The sequence below is a fragment of the Phaethon aethereus genome (assembly GCF_964289735.1).
Source record: "Phaethon aethereus genome assembly, chromosome: 4".
Lineage (NCBI taxonomy): Eukaryota > Metazoa > Chordata > Aves > Phaethontiformes > Phaethontidae > Phaethon > Phaethon aethereus.
In genome coordinates this window covers 16,377,791-16,397,976 of record NC_138578.1, presented here as the reverse complement: position 1 = coordinate 16,397,976, position 20,186 = coordinate 16,377,791, and the positions used below count along the sequence as shown (strand labels likewise).

General features: G+C 38.0%; 1 protein-coding gene across 1 annotated transcript in view; it reads left to right on the top strand.

The window, feature by feature from the left end:
• Positions 1-19,386, top strand: part of TTC29 (tetratricopeptide repeat domain 29) — a gene marked incomplete at its 5' end in the record, with an annotated part of 129,989 nt that extends 110,603 nt beyond the window's left edge. The window contains 2 exon segments of the mRNA XM_081999611.1: positions 18,946-18,971; positions 18,973-19,386. Coding sequence (XP_081855737.1) covers positions 18,946-18,971; positions 18,973-19,038 — 92 coding nt within the window. The 3' untranslated portion in view covers positions 19,039-19,386.
• Between the last annotated feature and the right edge of the window lie 800 nt (positions 19,387-20,186).

Here is a 20,186-nt window from a genome sequence, read left to right as displayed (position 1 = left end):
GGATCCAAAGGATGGATGTAGCAGTGACTATGTTTTATAAAAATGCATCATTGGAGCCACAAGGATAGCTTTGTCAGCATACACATTAGACACAAAAACGGGGGGATTCTATTTTGTGAGCTTATAAATAAATAAAATAAAAATTATATCATTTTAGGAGATTAATGTCCAGTCTTCTGTGAGCAGTTGTGGACAATAACTGTTAGGAACCAAACTGAAGACTTTTACATCAGGACAGCAGAAGGAAATTAATTTTTTTTTAAATACTGGTACCAATACCTTCATGAGATCCAGAGATTCTCTGAAAAATCTGACTCAAATCTGCATGCAAATGTATTGGCTTGCAATAATTTCTATTTGTACGGTATGTTATCCTAAAAATCCCGGAGATTGCCATAAAATTTTTCGTAAATTACTTCCACCCAGAAGACTTGTGCTTGGTGGTCATGCAAAATCAAGGCTCAACTGTATTTTACAGTACAGAGCCTTTGATTGAAGCTAATGACATTGTGTGGGAGGAAACAGGAAGATCAATACAGATATTTGCATTTCTCCCAGTGATAACATCTCTGAAGTCCTGGGCTGTGATGCAGTAACGGTACTTTAAAGGATTAAAAATCCTGCCAGGTTTTACTGAATGATGTGCAGGTCTGGTAGTAATATTTAATCCCAACGCGTACTCTTGGATCATCCATGCTTTTCACATTAATCAACTCTGTGTAATGCTCTGTTTACAAAGAACTAAGATTGCGTATTGCATTGTATCACTGCCTCTGTGTCTGGCAGACTCATCGCTGGCATATACTTGGAGCCGGGTGATGTATTTTGATGAGCTTGTTTTCATACATTTATGCAGGGTTTCTAGTCTGTCACTTTTTTTTAATGTAAATGATAAATGTATTACAGACGTACTATCCAAGAATTATTTAGCATTTCCATTCAAACACAAGTTTCTATAAATTGAGTCTGTTCAATACTAGAAAGAATAGCGTAGGAAAAAGGGTTTTTCATTGCCATAGTATAACCCAAATCCTGAAGTCCTTTTCATTTTGCTTAACAGATAAAACATGAAGCCTGTACCTACCTAACTCCTCCCCACTCCTGCAGTAAACACTTAGGAATCGGGCTTGTCCCACATAAATGGGGAGTCAAAGTGTCCTGAGTTATTAGAACAGTGTGGCATTGCCAAGCCTCAAGACGTGTTGCAAACTACTGTGCAGTCTTCGTAACAACATTTCAATTAAAAACGCTATTCTGTGGACTCTTTCCCATGGCCTCATAGACCTATGCTTCCTTAGTGGATTAAAGTCCCTCACAGAAGAGGACAATAGATATATAATAATTGAAAGCGTGAAGATAGGTCATGTTGTCAACTTTCCAGCTGTTGACAGAGACTGTTAAAAGATGATACAGACTAGAGCTTTATTCCTTTTCCTGCAGACTTCTTTACCTGCTGCTGGTCTCCACGGTCCTGCCACAGTTGGGTTAGGTCACTCTGCCAGGAGTGAGGGAGCCTGAGCAAGAGCCAGTGTGTCTGAAGGCCTGGACAGCACAGGAATTTGCCAAATTCAAGGGCAATTTTACCTCATTTTTAAAAGGTTTTCTCAACCTTTGCCCTAGCCTTTCACTCTTCCACTGAAAACAGAGAGTTAGGGCATAAGCAATGATTTCAGAATGTATCCTCAGTCAAATGTCAAATATGTAAAAATGATAACAACCACAACTAATTCAGTAGGTAAAATTAATTCCAGGTATACATGAAAGCAATACCACTAGTTGTTAAAAAATGTGTCCTGCATTGTATTTTAAACTACCATAAAAATTCTTTTTTCTGGGCATGGTATAGAAGTATACAACTGTTCAGGGAAAAAAAAAATGCAGTCTTGTTGTTCAACACGTGCAACAGTGCCCTTTGATATCTTTTTTTGGACTTTGTAATAATGCTGTGACTGCTGCTGTTCACAAATATTTTATTTATAAAAACTATCCTCCCACAGGGCTGCTGCAGATCATCTGCAAGCTGAAGACTAGACTGTAAACTCCACTCGCTCTAGGAAATGGTACTTCTGTTTTTAAGTATCAGTGCTTGGGTTGGGATTTTTAGTAACTAGTAGTGTGCTCCCAATTTCAGTATATAGGGCAAGGGAGATAGCTCTTGGGTAAAGTTTTGAGGTAATATTTTGGTGTCCAGTCTTTCTATGGCAATGCTGTTATACTCTATTGTTTATTAAAACTGTAGAAAACAGTCTGAGCGCCTTTACATTAGCACGAGAGGTAGAATTAGTGTTATTTTTGCAAGTAAAAATAGTCATTTGATATATTGGAAAGATCAGCACTCACAAACCATCCTTTGTTAGTAGCTTTTGAATGGAAGCCAAATAGGCATTAATTCTTAGAAAATATCAAGTTTATAGAATGAGTTTTAGTGGCCAAAAATACAAAATTTAGGGAGTGATGCAAACACAGTTTTTTATGTTAGAGATCATGCTTTTCTAATAACATGGCATACTGAAAAAATTACTAGTAAGCCAGGTCAAAGGTCTGTCTAGTCTGGTATCTGTCTAGCAGCAGTTAATAGATTAGGAAAAAATGTAAGACTAGAAATTCGGAAGCAATACTTCTGTCTGGAGTTCTCTCCACATCTTCAGCAGCCTACAAGTTAGGGTTTTTCTGAAGAAGTTGAATGTAGGTCCCACTATATTTAGTAGGCTTTCCTGTACTTGTCCATGAACTTGTCCAGTGTATTTCTAACTGTTGCATAACTTTGGCAGCCAAGACACCTCATGGAATTTCACAGCTAAAAAATAGCTTCATTGAATCTGTCCTTAGCTCATTGTTTTGCAATTTCAATTGTTGCCCCTCAACTTTTGCCCCAGGAAAAATAGGGAGTTATCATTGCTCACTTCTTTTCTTCATGGCACTCATAAATACATACATTTCTTTATATCCCACTGTAAGTCATCTTTCTATCAAGCTGAAGCTTGCAATGTCCCTGTGCATAAAAGACTGTTTTCCACATTTGCATTAATTTGCATTTATCAACACTGAATTTTATCTGATGCTTTATTGCCCAGTCACAAAATCTTTTTGAAGTTCTCTAAAGTTTTGATTTTGATTACCCTGTGTAATTTTGTATCAGCAGTAGATTCTGTCACTTTGCTGTTGACGAACATTTTCTGTTCTCTTTTTTTTATGTTTAGCTGTACAAGTTCTGTCTTAGATCCCTGTTGAATTCACTACTGATCTGTCTTCATAGTGAAAATCAATCCATCTATCCTTACCTTTATTTCCTACCTTTAACTAGCTATTAATCCAGAGAAGATGTCTGAAGCATTCAGGGAATCTAATCAACCAGGTAGTATCCATCCAGATCCTCATGCATTCCTCAAAAGCACAATAATCTCATGAGACCTCTACAAAAGCTATCTTGATGTCATTTCCTCATGATAACATTTTAATTGACTTATCGTTATATCCTTTATTAGAGTTGTAGCTAATTTGCCTACTATGGAAGTCAGGTTTTTACTGGTCTCTTCTCCCATGGAACATTCTTGGTTTTAATTAATGTCTTGTTTAGCACTTCATATTATTCTGGTATTGAGGCTGATTTAAGCCATACCTATGTACATGTCCTTTAAACCTCTTGAGCAAATACCACTTTCTTGCCCAATTCATTTCTCAGCTTGTTCTAATCATCCTCCAGTGGTGTTTCTTGCCTAGAAAATAAAGATGCTGATGTAGATCTCTGCTGGAGGTCTTCCTTAATGACCACCATTCCAAGAATACATTTCTCCTTTCTGCTGTTATTTTTTATTCCTTGAGTTCTCTTCTAACTTTTTGTGTGTGTGTATGTATGTTTTTCTGGGGAAAAAAAAAAACCCAGAAGAATGCAATTATGCTTTTCCCCACTATTTTATTGTAAGGACACAAATAGAAATAGGAAAACAATGCAATCTCTGGAGATGTGGTACCTGAAACCTGTGCTCTGTTATCTTTCTGCGGTCCTCATAAAATAAAGCAGTGGACTAAGTTGTCTTTTTATGCCTATGCCCTGAAATCTTTCAGCTTTTCTATTTTAAAAAATTGTCTCCAATATTTTGGCATCGGGAAAGCTAACATTAGAGTTCAGTTTAAAAACAGGTAGTCATCAGCTGTTTGTGGGTGCAGTGCGGGTGTCAAGCTCATGTTCTTGGGTTGTAACAGTGAGCAGGTTTCTGTGTCAGTGGCAAATGAGCAGAATACAGTATGATTGCAAAACAACTACGTTCTCCTGTGCTATCCTAGGGAATTTCTGACAGGCATGTCAAACTATAGAGGCCCTGATTCTGCTTTTAATTAAGAGCTGTACATTAGAGACATCTATAACCTTCCTTCTTTCATGTTGAAAAGTTCAGGGGAAGCTTCTACAGTAATCAGTGGCAGAACAGAACCTTATGTGGTAACTGAACTTTTTGTGACTGTTTTTTCTCTGTATTGTCTTATTCATTAGTCATAGGAAAAAAAATGCTGTATTGTTCATGACCATTTCCACTCTTTCTTCCTTCATCCTTCTTTTCACACTTTTTCTGTCTTCAGGGTTTTCTTTCCTTTTTTCCCTGCATTTCTTTCCTCAGAGGGAATTTAGTCTTCACTCCTAGTTCTTTTCTCACCACGCTGGTTAAATAATCAGAGATTAAGTTTGGCTTGATAGCAAAGTGTCCTTATTTGAATTTAGAGATAACACCCTAATCAAATCAGGAGTGGAAGAAGCAGCTTACTCCTCAAGGGACATTGCTTCACATTGTCTGCTGACTTAGGCAAATACCACTGCATTAGTTATTGCTCAGTCAATGTAGGAAAAATTTCAACTTATTTGGGGAAACCAATGGAGGGAATAGTTCAGTGAAGCTATCCTAGAATTCTTTGGGTACTTGAGAGAAACGGAGAGGGAGAAAGAATTTGGAATGCATAAATGTCGTGAAACAAAAGAAAGCATCAGCACTCAAAGAAGGAAGGATTTGTAGATTTGTGTCTTCTAAGAATTTTGCCTGGTCACCCAAAAAAGGGGGGTAGGGAGGGAACAGGGATTTTTTTTTTTTTTTTTTCCCTGATCTGTTTGTAAAGGAATCCTGAAAGGCTTGCTAGCTTCAAAATTTCAGAATATGTGGTGTGTGCTCTGTGGTATGTTGTGTGAGCTTTTCAAAGTTATCTTTAAAGCTGGTGTTTTACATTTTTGCCAGATTACATTTTCTCACAAGTGTGTGATGTATGTTTGAATTAAGATGTCATGATTTGTTTAAATGTTTAAAAAAATTCAAAAAACAAAAAATGACAAAAAATTCATGTCCTTTTTTCATGTCCTTTTTGTATTAAGGCCTTGTCTGAAGAGGTAAGGGCCTCTTTGTTTTCAAGTTAGTTAAGTAGCATCATATTGCAATATTAAAAACAGAACAGATAGATATCCTTTTAAGCTTGCTGGTGTAAGCTCTGCATACAATGAAATACTTAGTGCATGTTCCAAATCCCACCATAGTTAGCAGAATGCATACACACACATGGATGAATAAACACCAGTCATTCATTAAAAAGTTAGAAGACTTTTTAAATTAAAGGATGATGTTGACACAAGAACAGACTTTTTTTTTTTTTTTTTTTAAGTAAACTGGCTCATTGGTAGGTTTAGGTCAGGAAATGTAGTGAAGTTTTGAAGGAACCCTAAAAATAAAGCATTAGGGACTTCTGTTAAGGTAGGACTTAATACTTCAATGAACAAGATTATATTATGTGAATGCTACAGTTGAACTATGATCCTAAAAATTCAGAGGATAGATTCAAACTTGTAAACTGAAAAATGGAAAAATAGAGATTATTAGGCACTCCTTGATGACTGATTCAGTTTTGGGAGAGTAGCTTATGATTCCCTTCATAGCTCCGTTTTATTCAAGATAGTTCTTTATGGTCTGTTTTAAGACTATTGACAATCTGGTTAGTATGTTTTTAATTTCTCTCCCCCCCCCTTTTTTTTAATATAACATCTTTAGAAGTGAGGTTCAACCATAATCTCAGTATAGTTGGGGAGAGATGGAATACAAGTATCGTTTTAAGATTTTGAGTTCCCTTGGTGATTTGAGTGTGAGGTAAAAACGTTGACCTGACATTTTACAGAAAACATGTAGCTGTACAAAAATATGTTTCACTGGATGCACCAGGTTTCAATTGCCATTAATGGAAAAATTCAGTTCAGATTATTAAAATTACAACTATTTAGTACCAATCCCCCCAGCAGTTAATGAAGAGACTTGTGAAGTTTTACAAAGTCAGGATTCAGTCCAGACCTGAACCACTAATACAGCAGCGATGCAGCTCACACTAAGTTGTTTGTGTACCCTTGCTTTCAGTGAAGAGGTATTTCCTTAGCAAACGTATTATACACAAAATAATTAATTAGCATTGTCTTAATAAATTTAGTTGTCCATAAACAGATTTAGAACTTTTCAAAATAAATCTCTCATATTTCATAATTCAAGCTTCTCTACTAAAACTACTTTTAAAATGTCAGTAGCTGTAGTCTTTATTTATTTGTAAATCCTTTGTGTGTGTGTAATTAAACTTCAAAATAAGTTACTTTTAAATACTCTATTTTGTTACAGCATTACTTAAAAGCTCCCAGGGAACTGAGCTGTAAATATTTCTCTCTGTGACATGTTTTTCCTATAAAATAGGAAAATCTGTTTCATACAAAACTTGCCTTTTCATATAATTATTAATTGTGAAGCTTTTTTGCCATTACAAAATATAATGTGAATGTAAATATACCAAAAATGTGTGTATTTGAGAGGTCTATACTTTTAATACAAGTGAATATACTTAGCAATCTGTAAACTAACAATGTCCTAGAAGACCATAGAATGATTCCTCTTTCTGAATTTCACTTAGACATATAGAATAATAAACAGTAAGAAAGGTTGACCAAAATTCAGAAGTTATTTAGCTGATATGAAGATGTGCCTCCATGGATGTAGTCATTCTGGTCTGAATCAGGTAACATTATCAATAACATAACACATGAAAATGAAACTTTCAGTTGTGCTTCAAATCAAAGTCTCTTGGTCTGCGCAAGTCACTCGCATGTTACTGGAATTTGGTACTGTCTAATCCGATCTTTTCCCTTCGTGGCTGTACCCAAGTGTTACAAAGAACTAAACTTAGACTTAATCTTTGTGAAACTTTACAAGTAAGAGGGCTGGTGCTGGGACTGTGTTACTCCAGAAGTGCCCACTTTTGGGAAAGATTCAAACTGTGTTAAAGTCTCAACTGTTGACTTATTGTGGACTCCATCCATCTTGTTGAAGTGAGGCAGCAATTTTTGGTAGTGTCAAATGGTGATGAGTGGTCCAAAGGAACAACTTTTCTGTCTGTCCTCTGTGTGTCGATAAAAGAAAATCTGACCTCACAAGCCATTTTGGTTCCATGTCTTGGCTTGAATGTATACCGTACCAAATCTCTAAGAGTAGCTTCTAATTAGAAATTCCATGTAGTAAGTCTCTGAATATACCATCTTATGCCAACTGAAGAAGAGGTTTTACTTGGCCACAAATGGTGTATGCAGGATGAAGATCTTTAGTGTCAGTAAAAAATAGAAGAGAATACTCCTTTTTTGAAGACCTATTGCTTATCCCATCTGCACTCAGGAAGGAGTAAAACCATTCAGAATTAAATACCAATAATAATAGTGTGATTAGTGTACAAATTGGTACTTAGATTTGCATTAGTATTAGAAAAGTAATAATTGTGAAAGTTATTTTATTTGCATATTAAACAATTACATTAGTGAAGAATACTATTGTTAAAACAAATATGTAGTGAAAGTTCTTACCCAAAAGTAGAACACACAAAAACTGACTTTATTTTCTATTCTTTCAAGTACAAAAACTTGCAGATAGGTTAAAAATATTTACTTTAATTACCATTAAAAATGAAGTCAGTAACTAGAAAGGGCATCTAGTGAAAATGTGCACTGCATCTTACCCTAAAGGAAGAAATATTGGGCCGATGAAAGCAACCTATAGAGAATGTGAAATAACAGCCAAGTGCTGGCATTTTAGGAATGTCTGTTCATAGATGTGCAAGTTCTATTTCACATTGTCCTCACCCTTCTCAATAAGAATGACTGATAGCTTCACTTTGTGATTTCCCGGCTTTTAAGAGTCTATTTTTATTTATTTTTTATGACCAACCTTACACTTGTTAAATGTAATTTTTGCTTTATGTAACACAAAAAAGAGCACATCTGCAGTATGCTGTCCCATGAATTAACAAGAATGACTGGACATAAGACAAGAAAACCTTTAAAAACATATGTTCACATTAAATATCTGGGCTATCTCACTAAAGGAGGTCTTATGGGGTCATTTTTGATGCAGTGCAAGTAAACCATTTCTGCTCTGCTGAAATAGTTTCTTTCAGGTTTATATTGAGCTTGTATAAAGGCACATTACATAAATAAGGGCTTAGTTTGTACATTAGTCTTTTACATCTTGGATTCTTACTAAATCCTTGTTTTTACCAACTTGATGCTTAAGCGAGATTGATTTCTGCTACACATGTCTATGGTGTCTATTTTGATATGTCTGGGATTAAAAACAAAATTAACACGCATAATCAATTTTCTTAGAGTTAAAAAGGGCGCTTTGGTACCTTTGGTTACATTATTCTGAAGAAAAAGGAGAGTAAAATAGATGTGATAATAAAGGGATTGTGATAATAAAGGGATCAATTTCTTCAATCACTGGGTATAAAAACATTAGCCCTGGGAAAGAGCCTTCCTCTAAGAGCTTTAGCTGCCCAGTCTCACTTGTGTGGCACAAAATAATTTGCATTTTTAGAGAAATTTCATGTCTTCCGTGAGCTCTAGTGAAACATGAATAAATTGCTTTCTTTTCCTCTTTTTCTGATTTTATAAAGCTGAATCCATTAGGGGCTGAGTCAAACTGTAATGAAAGAAAGGCAACAACTGAGATGATGGAAACCCTGGATTAGATTTCTTAGTAGTCCAGCCCAGCTGTCATGGCCTACGTGTCAAGTTAGTGCTCTTTGGGGAGGCCCGACAGTACATGTGAATATTTTTTTTAACTGCTGTGTTACAACAGGTCTCTAAAGCAGCTAGGAATTAAACAGAGAAGCAAAGATTAAGAATTAAAGAGAGCCACAGCAAGCAGTTCACCAGAGAGATTTGCAGTCAGACAAGTAAACCTTTCCAAGACTGTTAGCCCACTGCCGTCTGCCTAACAGGCTTGCATGTGACCCACCGCGCTCCCGTTGCGCACGCTAAGTTCCGTGATGGCTGCAGATGCGCGCAAAGGATACGGTTCTTCGTGTTACTGAGTGCACTGGCCTGGCGCTGCTCTAGCACAGTCTGTCAAGTTCACCACAAGCCAATGCTCAGTTCAAATAAAGCCTCTGCGAAAGGCTGGCATTTTTATTCTTTCATACTACAAATATTCTTCTTAGCTGGTTCATAACATAATAGGTACAATCTAAGCAGAACCCAGAAGAAGATGAAGTACAGTTTCTAGTTTTATGCCTGATAAATGAATTTGCACAACAGGATCAAACTAGGGCTCTGCTATTGGAAGAAGGGCAATCTTCAAGATTTGTGCCTGTGAGATACTCCTTCTGCTGGAACAAGGCTTTGCTTGAAGACTCTTCAACCTCCAAGTAGGGGTGCGTTATTCTAATTTATAGCAAGAAATTCTGTCTATTATACTTTGTGAGTTTTGTGGTGGGGTTGGAACATGATGTGATCAGAACATGCAGGTTCCAGCATGGGTTTTAAGGGGAAAGCTGCACATTTACCGTTTTTATCAGGAAGACCCGTTTCCTACCAAAACACCAAACATTCATCTGAGTACAGTCTGGTATTAGATTATCAAATTATTGTTACCCAGAGTCTTGTACCTAATGCTTGTATTTTATCCAGCTTCCAAAGAGACTCTCACTTCCTCCCGTGAAGGGAATGACAGCACAGTCAAGGGGTCCCCAGGTCTGTCGTAGAGTCAGATAGCTGAAATCATCTTAAGTTCCACATTCACTTTGTGAATTTGGGGAAGTTGTGATTGTTTTCAAATTGAACTTGAATTTTCAATTGAAAATGTTTCCAAACCTATGTTAATTTCAAAACAGATTTCCTGGATTGTGAGAACAGTTTAAAACAAAAAATTCTGCCAGAATGCCTCTCAGAGTTGTGCCCTGGGGAAAAATTCTTTTCGTATTTCTCAGCTGGTGACTCAGCTAAACCATGACGCTTCGCATGATGTACCACGTCTTAGGAAGGCATTTCAAACGGGCAGCAGCTGTACCTGGAGTGGTGTCTGCATCCGCTTCCGCTGATGCCTTTGTGAGGGACACAACTGAGAGTCAAACCTTCCCTTAACAGTCCAACCTGTGGCAGCAAAACAGAAACAACCCGATTTCCTTTTCTCCCCTTGCATCGTGGCTGGAGGAAAGGTCCAAAAGAAACCAGATCACCTGTCGCTGCTCTCCTTCCCTCAGGCCTAGAAGTCCGTGCCTCCCTTCAGCCTCATTAACCCTCTGCCACACTGAGAGCATCTGGTGGTGGTTCTCATCTCAGCCGTGTCACTGCAGTCAAAGAGCGGAGTGGCAGGGTGACATCTTTTACTTTGTGAAGACATTCGTTTGCCTGGCGGATGTTTCTAAGCTCTGCTGTTCCTAGAGCAAAACAAAGTGATTGGTATGGCATAATTCAAAGTGAATTTAAAATTACTGAAGTCACATGTTTTCTAAAAAGGCCTGTTTTGAAGCAATTTGGCAAAGCTGACATAACCATGCTGACTTCAGTGAAGCTGCACTGGTTGCATCACTTGAGGATTGGGCCCAGACTAGCCAGAGCATTTATTTTTAAATTCTAGCTTCTGCTGGCATGTCCTCTGTCAGTCTATAACTTTCTAAAGCAGCTCACAAGTCTTATGCTGACTGCTAATAAAACAGAACTCCCATTTCCATTTTTCAGTGTAATCTTTTTTTCATGTGAATCTATTTCTCATCAAAAGAAGCAGATGACTGGACTGAAAGCTGGAGTTCGCTACTGTAAAGATGGAAGAAGACAAGTAGTGGCCTTTCAAGTCGTCCCCTGTTGAATGAAAGAACATGGCCATAAATCCAAAAGCTAAGAGGGAGAAACCCAACACTCAGTGTTGCTTTGACCAAGAAAAGCATTGTTCCCAATTCCTGGTGATGAGAAGTAAGTCTGATCTCACTCTGTTGGTAAAATCAGCGAGGAAAGCTAAGACAAAGAAGCTTCTCCAAAGTGTCTGTGGAAGAGATCTCTCACATAGCTTTATATCTATGTCACCACATGTGAATGCAAGGACCCTGCACAAACCTCGACCTTAATTTTCAGCAGCTGTTTTTTCTGTTATTTTGCTGTTGGGTTTTTTTTTAAGAGAGGAGTAGGAGCACTTTGCATCAATCTTAGAGGAAGACTTTAACTGCTACAGAGAATGATATTCTCCCCAGAAAACCTCAGTCACAAGAAAACTGATACTTCCATAAAGGATTCTGTATCTTCTTTTTAAAGAATATACTCTTCCAGATGCTTCCCTTACATCTCCTTAGCCAGAGAGGATGCACTCATGCCTAAGATGTATTAGAAGATGTAAAACTAAAGTCAGATAAGGAGAAAAAAATCTCCCTGGCATCCTTTTCTTTGTAGCAGATGCATTGCTGGATTTTCTCTGCTTCACTGGCTTCAGTTTCTGTACCCAGAAGATACCTTTGGCTAAGCTCTTGGAAGATAGTTTCCCAGGCAAAAAAAAACCTACTGTATAGAGGCCTCAGATGATAAACAGTTTGTGAGCCACCAGGCAGTGTAGTCACTGGAGATGCTGAAATAAAGAAGTCTCAACCATGAGGAAGTACTCTTAAATGTAATTATAGAAGAGTAGGTAAGTCTTCAGAGGCCAGAAAACAGCAGAGCCAAACCAGAACATAAAGAATGAGATATGCAGAAGATCAACTCCACAAAATTACATAGAGCACTCATGTCAAAATAGAGAGATAAGAGTAGAAAGAACTGAAATCAGAGATACTTCTAATCAGCAGTCTGATACTATATTTGGACCTCAGTATGCTAATGGCATATAATTAAGCAAGAGGAAGTGTTTAAGTGATCTGAGCTTTCCAGCTTTCACTCCCTTTGGGACACCTTTGAGGGACCTGAATTTCAGAGAAAGGGGTGCCAAGCACTCTCTGACAGCCAGATCCTTTGAAGACACATCAAGCTGCGTATTCAGAAATAAATACCATACACTACCAGTGATTTAAATACTGAGCTTCTCTGTTCAGTGACATATTTTGCTCAAAGGGTAGAAGATGGTGTTTACAAAATGCAGTTATGAACTGTCCTGCTACCCAGTCTTGCAGTTTTTAATGGGGCCTTTGTAACAAGTACATAACATAAGGATTTCCTTTCATAAGGATTTCTAAGTAGCATTTGGACTCAGTCTTTAGTGATGGCTCATGGCTGTCAGCAGAGATAGAGGCAGTGGAAGTGTTTTTATATTGCTTGTATGTTCTGTTCTCACCAGCCCCTCAGGCTAGCCAAGGGTGAGTTTGGCTTCTATTGCGAGAGCCAGCAGCCTTCCTTTGCTCAGAACTTTGCTTCCTCCGGAAGTTCCCCCGGGGCTTGTCCTGTCTTTAGGAGAGAGCAAGTAGGTTCCAGTTGTGATCTTTATTCTGCATCTTGGTGGGGGGTGAAGGAAAAGAAACCCTTCTCTGGGCCTTCTAGGAACTCTCCTTTGCACTGTGGAAATTTTGATTAACCAGCTGGGCAGATGCTCAGCCTGCTTTGTGTTGCTGGAAAACTTTGCCTTTCACTGAGAAAGTTTCAGGATACGGAATCTGAAATATTGTTTCCTTAATTTCTCCCTACCTTGGGTAAGAGTAGAGCCAGAGATGAGATGCTGTATTGAAACTTTAAACTAATAATTCGGATTTCATGTAAAATTTGTTGACAGTAAAGGTAAAACTATAAACTAAAAGCTGGCTGCTATTTTGTTTAGGTTTCTTCATGTTTGAAATGGTCATCTTTATGACTGTTTTTCAAAGCTGGTTCTTCTGCATTGCCGAAATTTGTGTAGAATTTTTGTGATGTATCTCTAACTTCCAAATACACAGAAGACAAAAGACATATTTTCGCCTTGAGAAAATCCCTTTTTTCCACTGACAGTCAACAATCCAACCTGAGTGCTGTTATTTAGAGTTGATATTCAACAAACGGTTTGTGCAAAAGATGCTGCTAATACTATATTGTCACAGACTAGGGTATAACTTTCACAATGAACAGAACTGAAAAGTGTAAGATCAAGAGAGATTTCCGTTGTTGTACAAATGTCTGGCACGTGCCCAAACTGTGTGAGAAAGGAAGATTAACTTGTCTAAGGATTGTTGAATATGAATAAGTAAACTATGGAAGTTATTAGGCAGGAAAAAATTTGTATTCTCATTAGGTTTTCTCATCCAAACAAGAAAAACCTTGCACTTTCCTTATAGTGCCATAGTCTGAGTAGGCTCTTTAAAAGCATATTAAATAAATTCTGCTTCTCATTCATAAAGTTACCCATCTGTGAAGCCTTCATTCAGAGAAACCTACCTGCTCAAATGCTTGCTGTAGTTCATTAAAGGCTCCCATTTGTACTCATAAAGGCTCATTCATTGCCCTGAATAATATATATGGTATACTGAAAAGAGAACCAACTCTCGCTTTTACAATCTAAATTAAACAACTTTGTCTAATAAAAGCAGCACTGTCTCATTTCTAACTAGGCCATAAGCCCTAAGGGTCTTGTATGTGTGCATTTTTTAATTTTTTTATTTTTGCCAAATTGTCCTACAAGGATCTGAAAACTAAGCGAAGCAAGCTGACTAAATTGTTTCTCTTTTCCTGCTTGCTTAGAAAGACTGAAGCAAGCATGGGCACAATGGTGTTGAAGCAAATACCGGTCCATGAACTTATTCTAAAATGCAATTGGATGAGTTCCTGTCCTTTTCTTGGTCCCACCTTCTAATCTTTCTAATCTTGAGAGTTCATCTCTATTATACGTGGCTCTTACAAATGCCCATGATTAATAACGACTGTGATTCATTAGCCTGTGTTGTTGGTATTGTTTCCCCAATGGGCGCATTTGCTATCTAGGGACAGTCCGTGATTACTCTGCCTTGTGGAACAGTAAGATGCTTTCAATCTAATGCGTTCTCCATGTTTTAGCATAAAATAATATTAAGGCATCCACATAATGGAACCATCTGAAGATCCATTTTATTAAGCACTGAAAGAAAATGTCTGTGTGTTTGTATGTGCAAGGGAAACATAATCAGCAAATCTTTTTCACCAGAAACGTAATTTCAGTAAGCGTTTCACGTAAAGACGCAGCTATTTTGAGGTGTAGTTCTTTGGATTTGAGGTTGAAAAAATACTCTATAGCCAATGTCTTACCTGGTACAATTAACTTACTCGACTTATATACGGCCTATTCAAAGTAGGAAAAATAGGAAACAGAGGTAGATTTATTGTATTTATTCCATTTTGCGGGTATTTATTTTAAATGCAATCTACCTTCAAGTACACAGCTGTAGTGCTCTTAAAAGATTACTGTTTCAAGTTACTTCACATACCTTAGCAGAGCATGTAACCTTTTTACATTATATGATCAACTTTTTGACAGTGCAGGGCCAGCACAGCTAATGGAATAATAGCCTGCAGGGTCCAGCTAAATGATATACGAATATAATCAACCTTTGTGATGACTATTCAAAAGTAATCCCTTTAGCTTTCAACTGCAACATATATTTCAACCAGGCAAAGCCATATGAAGAAAATCTCTGCAGACTCCACTGGTACAATATGGCCTTCATATCCCCACAGTGTGTTTGCTGCTCACAGTGAGTTTTAAATTTAAGGTAATGGCTACTGTATATTCATGTGAGCATAGAACAATACCTTTGATTTGTTGGAGAAATGTTACATTAGCTACCAAGGGCCCTATTCAGTAAACTTTGACACAACCCTTATATATGGTTTACTGCTTATTCTAAATGGAATGTGCCTGATAAAAATGCTTTGCATGCCCAAATTGTACAAATTCATTAATCTTTATATTCATAAAACCTCCAAGTACAACTGCCTCCATTCCAAGTGAACCTAGTCAGGATACATGGCCAAACATGTAGGCCCAATCTGCTTTTGAAAAAGCATTTCATCAATTTTCATTTATCAAGACAGAAGAGAAGTAGGAAGATCTTCTTGCAAGTGTGGGACAGTGCATGTTGTTGGCAGTCGTATTATTTGCTGCTGTATCTTTATTCCTACTCCATTACATCGTGCTACAGATTATATAACTGAAAACAGCTGCATGACCTTTAAAAAGGCAAGTGATTTTTAAATTACAATAATGGGTTATATCTCACCAGCTGCATTATGCCAACTTGATAATCTAGCATACCCTTCCAAATCGTGGGGAGGGTACAAAGAATATGGTGAGACAGTCTTGCTTTCCCTCTCTCCCTTTTGTGACAAAAGTACAGTATTGGCTAATAGTGAGTCTGAATACGGGGAATTAATTGTGTTAAAGGAAGGAAGAGGTAATGAGAACACTGCATTGCCTTGCGTTACTACTTCTGTATGTACAATATAGTAAGAGTTCACTCGCATTAACAGCAGTTGCCAATACGGTCTTGTTTGCATACGTGTACCTAAATACATGTAAAAACATAACAGCACTGTTGCTGTCTTTTGTTTGAGGTGTTGTATTACAGGATTTTGTGCCACTTCAGCAAGTTAGCTATGGTGGAAGAGTAGGAGAGGGTATGGACTTTTCTCCTCTTTGTTTGCCATGTCACTTCTTGAGCCTGCAGAAAATTACGACATCCTCAGCCTCCTGCAGCAGGGAGTTCCAAGGATGAGTTGGCAATGCACAAAGAACTCTTTCCTTTGTCTCCAAGCCCACCACCTGCTACATTCAGTACCTCATTCTTTTATTGGAAGAGACAGCAAAAAATGGTTTCTGGATCACCTTCTGCATGCTACTCGCATTCTTACTTTTGTCATCTCCTCAAAGTATTACCTTTTTTTTTTTTCAAAGCAGTTTCAGCTCCCCAGAACAATAGTCCTCTTATGATTCTTCATCAGTTCATGGAGCTTTTCAGTGGAGTTCTTGTTTAAGGAAGTCCAACAGTCTCTGAACAATGGAAAACTTGGGTTTGAATGCTTTCCCATCACATGGCCATGCAAGCTCAGGAACACAGGTGTTGCCTGTTTCATTTTCTGTATAATCTTTTGAGAGAATGGTGCCTAAAATTCCTGTCCTTCCTAACTCTGGAGTTAGTGATCATTTAACTTCAGTCTTTGTAGGTGTGGCTTTCATTCTTTTGTTTGTCTTTTCACTAATTATATTGTGTAAAGGACTAGCAGCTCTGCTTAGCTTTCTCCCAGGAACATAGTGAAATAATGAGATTTTTAGAAATGTTAACAATCTTTAGACAGACAGACGGAAACAGCAGGAACAGATGCCAATTCTAGCTGCACTGAAAATTCAACCAGACAATTTTAATTATATTTTATCAACAGCAGTGGTAATATGTCAGGAGCATCCTATTATGATTAATTATATTTACTTACTATTAATACATATTAATGTTTATCTCTGCATTTTGTGCAACACAATAAGATAGAATGTTTGATGGTGTGTGATCTGTGGTGGTATATATGTATTATCATTATGAATATGAGATGCTTTTATTGTTCCCAAATAGCACAGACCAAACAAATGCCAAGAAAACATTTATGGCTCAGTATTCCATCAGTTATCCTTGATATGCTTCATATTTGCTGGGAGGGTAGAACTGTTAATCAGGCCATAATAGCTTGGTGTCCAAGTGTGAAGGCAAAAGGCCAAAAGGTGCATGAGAAAAGCAATTCATGCTATAATTCCCCATCTGTCATGTACATACCCCCACCATATTTTGCATGTGTCAGTGTATGTAAGACACATTGCTGTCAGAAGGACACTTTTATGTCTATTTACTTGCAAATACATATGTGACTATACATACCAAGCCACACTTTGGGCTTGAGTCACCCACCTGTCCTGCACCACTTTTTCAAGAGTGAGCTTCCCCTGGAAAGGGCAATAATGCTACAGTGGGGTGAAGCTGGGGTGGGCGGCATAGTTCCGACCCCGTGTTAGCATGAGGCTCTCGGCGGCTTCGCGGTGTCTGAGTTCCTAAGCCAAGCTGAGAAGTTACAGACTGTGCAGCCGTGAGCAGAGCCACTTGTATTCAATTAGGTTTTACCAGATTTTTTTGTTTAGATGTGGTCTGCTAGTAAAGGAATTTCCATTGATGTACTTCAGGCCTGGTCTCAGCAAATGTTACCCGGCATAACTACATTGTTAAATACAGAGTAAACCACTAACCTACGTGTCATCCTCATCCAAAACAAAACTTCATATGATAACCTACGCTAACTCTCAGATACTCTTCACGGGTGTACTCATCCTATTCTTACTTGCATACAACTATGGATGAAGTCCCAGTTAGCAATTACATTTAATAAAAGCCTATGATATGATGAAACATAAATTTTATTGAGCCTTGAGTGGTCCAGTAGTTTGCCTCTGTTCCAAAAGTTGCACCAGCAGAGACACTGCTTGGAACATTACTTTTCATCCCCACCAGAACTGGATTAATGTATTTATTTTGGACATGAATTAAATTAGGATGGCATAGAAGCACCATTGGTATTGCTGTGGCTGAAAGACAGAGTCCAGTTTTAGGCATCACAGTGCAAAGAGGTAGGGAAAAATTGAGGAGGATCCAGCCAAGGATTATACAGAGGCCAGAAAACATGAGCTCCTTTCAAATATGGAATAGATTGCATTTGCTTAGCCTCAAAAAGAGTAGATTAGAGGAAGGAAAATAGTCTCTCAAGCTATAAGGAGTTATTATAAAAGAGGACAGTGTTCCTTTGCTGTCATGTCTGCCAAAGGTAGAACAAGAAAAAAATCAGCTTAATTTGCAGTAAATATTTATCGTAAGCATTGGGGAAGAAACTGAGCTATAAGATTGTAAAGCACTGGAACAGAGAGATTAGGGATGTTGTGAAATGGCCTTCATCAGAAGCCTTTGAGAACAGATTTGGCAAATAGATGTCAGGGATGGGCTAGATCTATGTGCACTTTCTTCATTTGAGGAGGTGAACCAGATCAGTAGTTCCCAAAATAGGAGACAATCCCCCAGGGGTGGGGTGGTTGTAACTAGGCAGAGGGAGGGACGTTTCTGGAGAGGCACTGGGAACAGAGCAGAGAGTGCAGCTAGGAAGTGGGAGTTTGGTGCGGAAATGGAGCAAGGAAGCAACAAGGCTGAGCATCACAGATCACAGGAACAAAGGAAGTGTGTGGCCACCAAAATCTGCGGAGTTAAGCCATTGCCTCCCAGCCACCTGCTCTGTTGATCACGTCCCATTAGGAGGACCCTACTGAGAGGTGGCAGCCTTACTTCTCCAACCTCCTCAGCCTGCTCTTGCTTTCTGCACTGCTCACTTCTTCCCCTGGATAGTCTTCTTACTGCCTGCCATCTTTCCATACTGTCTTTACCATCGTCTTCTCCCAAATGCATCTTCCTTGTTGGCTCCCTAGCTGCTCCCACCTGGACCTATCCTGCAAAACCGTCCGCACGGGAGCGCAAGAAATAAGAACAGAAATCCCTGTCAGTTCTGTGTTTCTAGGATTATATCTTACGTGGCTCACTTCTGTGATGCCTTAGATGTCCTTCTCTTGTGTTTTTTTACTGTATTACAAGTTTTTCAAATAAACCTTCTAGGCTTTTTTACTATTGAGAATGTTGTAAGTCTAAAGCACTAATGCACCTTTTTTTTTTTTTTTTAAATAACAGACCATGATAAAGAAACAAGTGCTTCAAAGCCCCTGTGAGCCTCTTCCAAAGACACCAGTTCTATATCCTTCCCGGTATAGTATTTGCTCTTAATCCATAATCTTTATACCAATATGCTGTTTTTTGCAGAATGTACATCGTATCTGTTTTACTTACTTTGTCCAAGTAACAATATTTTTCCTGCTCATAAATTAACAAATTTCACACTTCCTTCAGATTTTTTATTTGTTTTCCCAGTTTTAGAATTTAATTCCCTTTGATCATGTAATTGCTTTTAGTTTATGGAAATAAGCCTTTGAGATAGAAACAAATTTATTAACCAGATGCTGAACCTAAATATAAAACATGTAGATATCAAAGTGTATATATAAGCTTACAACATTTACTATTTCTTTTATTTGCTATTTTTCATTATAGAGAATGCCTGCTTACTTACAGAGAAGCTGATAGATGTATAACAAGTACAGGAAGATCCTTGAAGAGTCACGCAACAAAGTAGGAATTTTGATAGGAATTTTGTCGTGTAAATGGGAGCACCGTGTTGCAGTATAAATGTCTGAGAGCTTTAAGTTCTTTTATGACTGAAGTGTGGCTTCAATATGTATTACATGAGCTGGTGTCATTGAAATAAATACAAAAGAAAGAGAGTAATATAGAATAGAAAGTTTGCACTTTGTGCTTATTGTCTTTCAAAGTGTCAAGATCCTCCTGTTAAGATATTAAACATCCTTTATGCTTACTGAATGGGAACCCAAGGTGCTCAATACCTTGTAAGATCAGGTTCTAAATGTGTCTGGAGAGTTTTCTTTAAATCCCAGATTATTGTCCTGTTGAGAAAAAAATAAACTACAAGCTTGATGCCTCGTTCATAGGGTTATCCGTGATTTTAGCATCTGTGCTTAACAGTGGTGGTTCAACTGTAACTTCAGTAGAATAGATCCAGCCTGGGTGGCACGCTATGGTGCAATTTTGATGTAATCTATAGCACAGGTTGGACCCAAAACACAACTAAGTTTGTTTAAAATCTGGTTGAGCACACTCATGAAACTGTTGAAAGCCTGTGCAATCAAAGCATTTGAAACGCCACTGACTGTCTCAAGTGCAACATCAATCTATAGGCACGGCTGAAACAACTATATTTAACAAATGAAAGTGCATGGTAGAATGGTAGAATACCTGTATGTCACATTTCCAAAATTGAACCTGAAATTCCCCTTTTAGCAAAGCCTGTGTTCATTCAC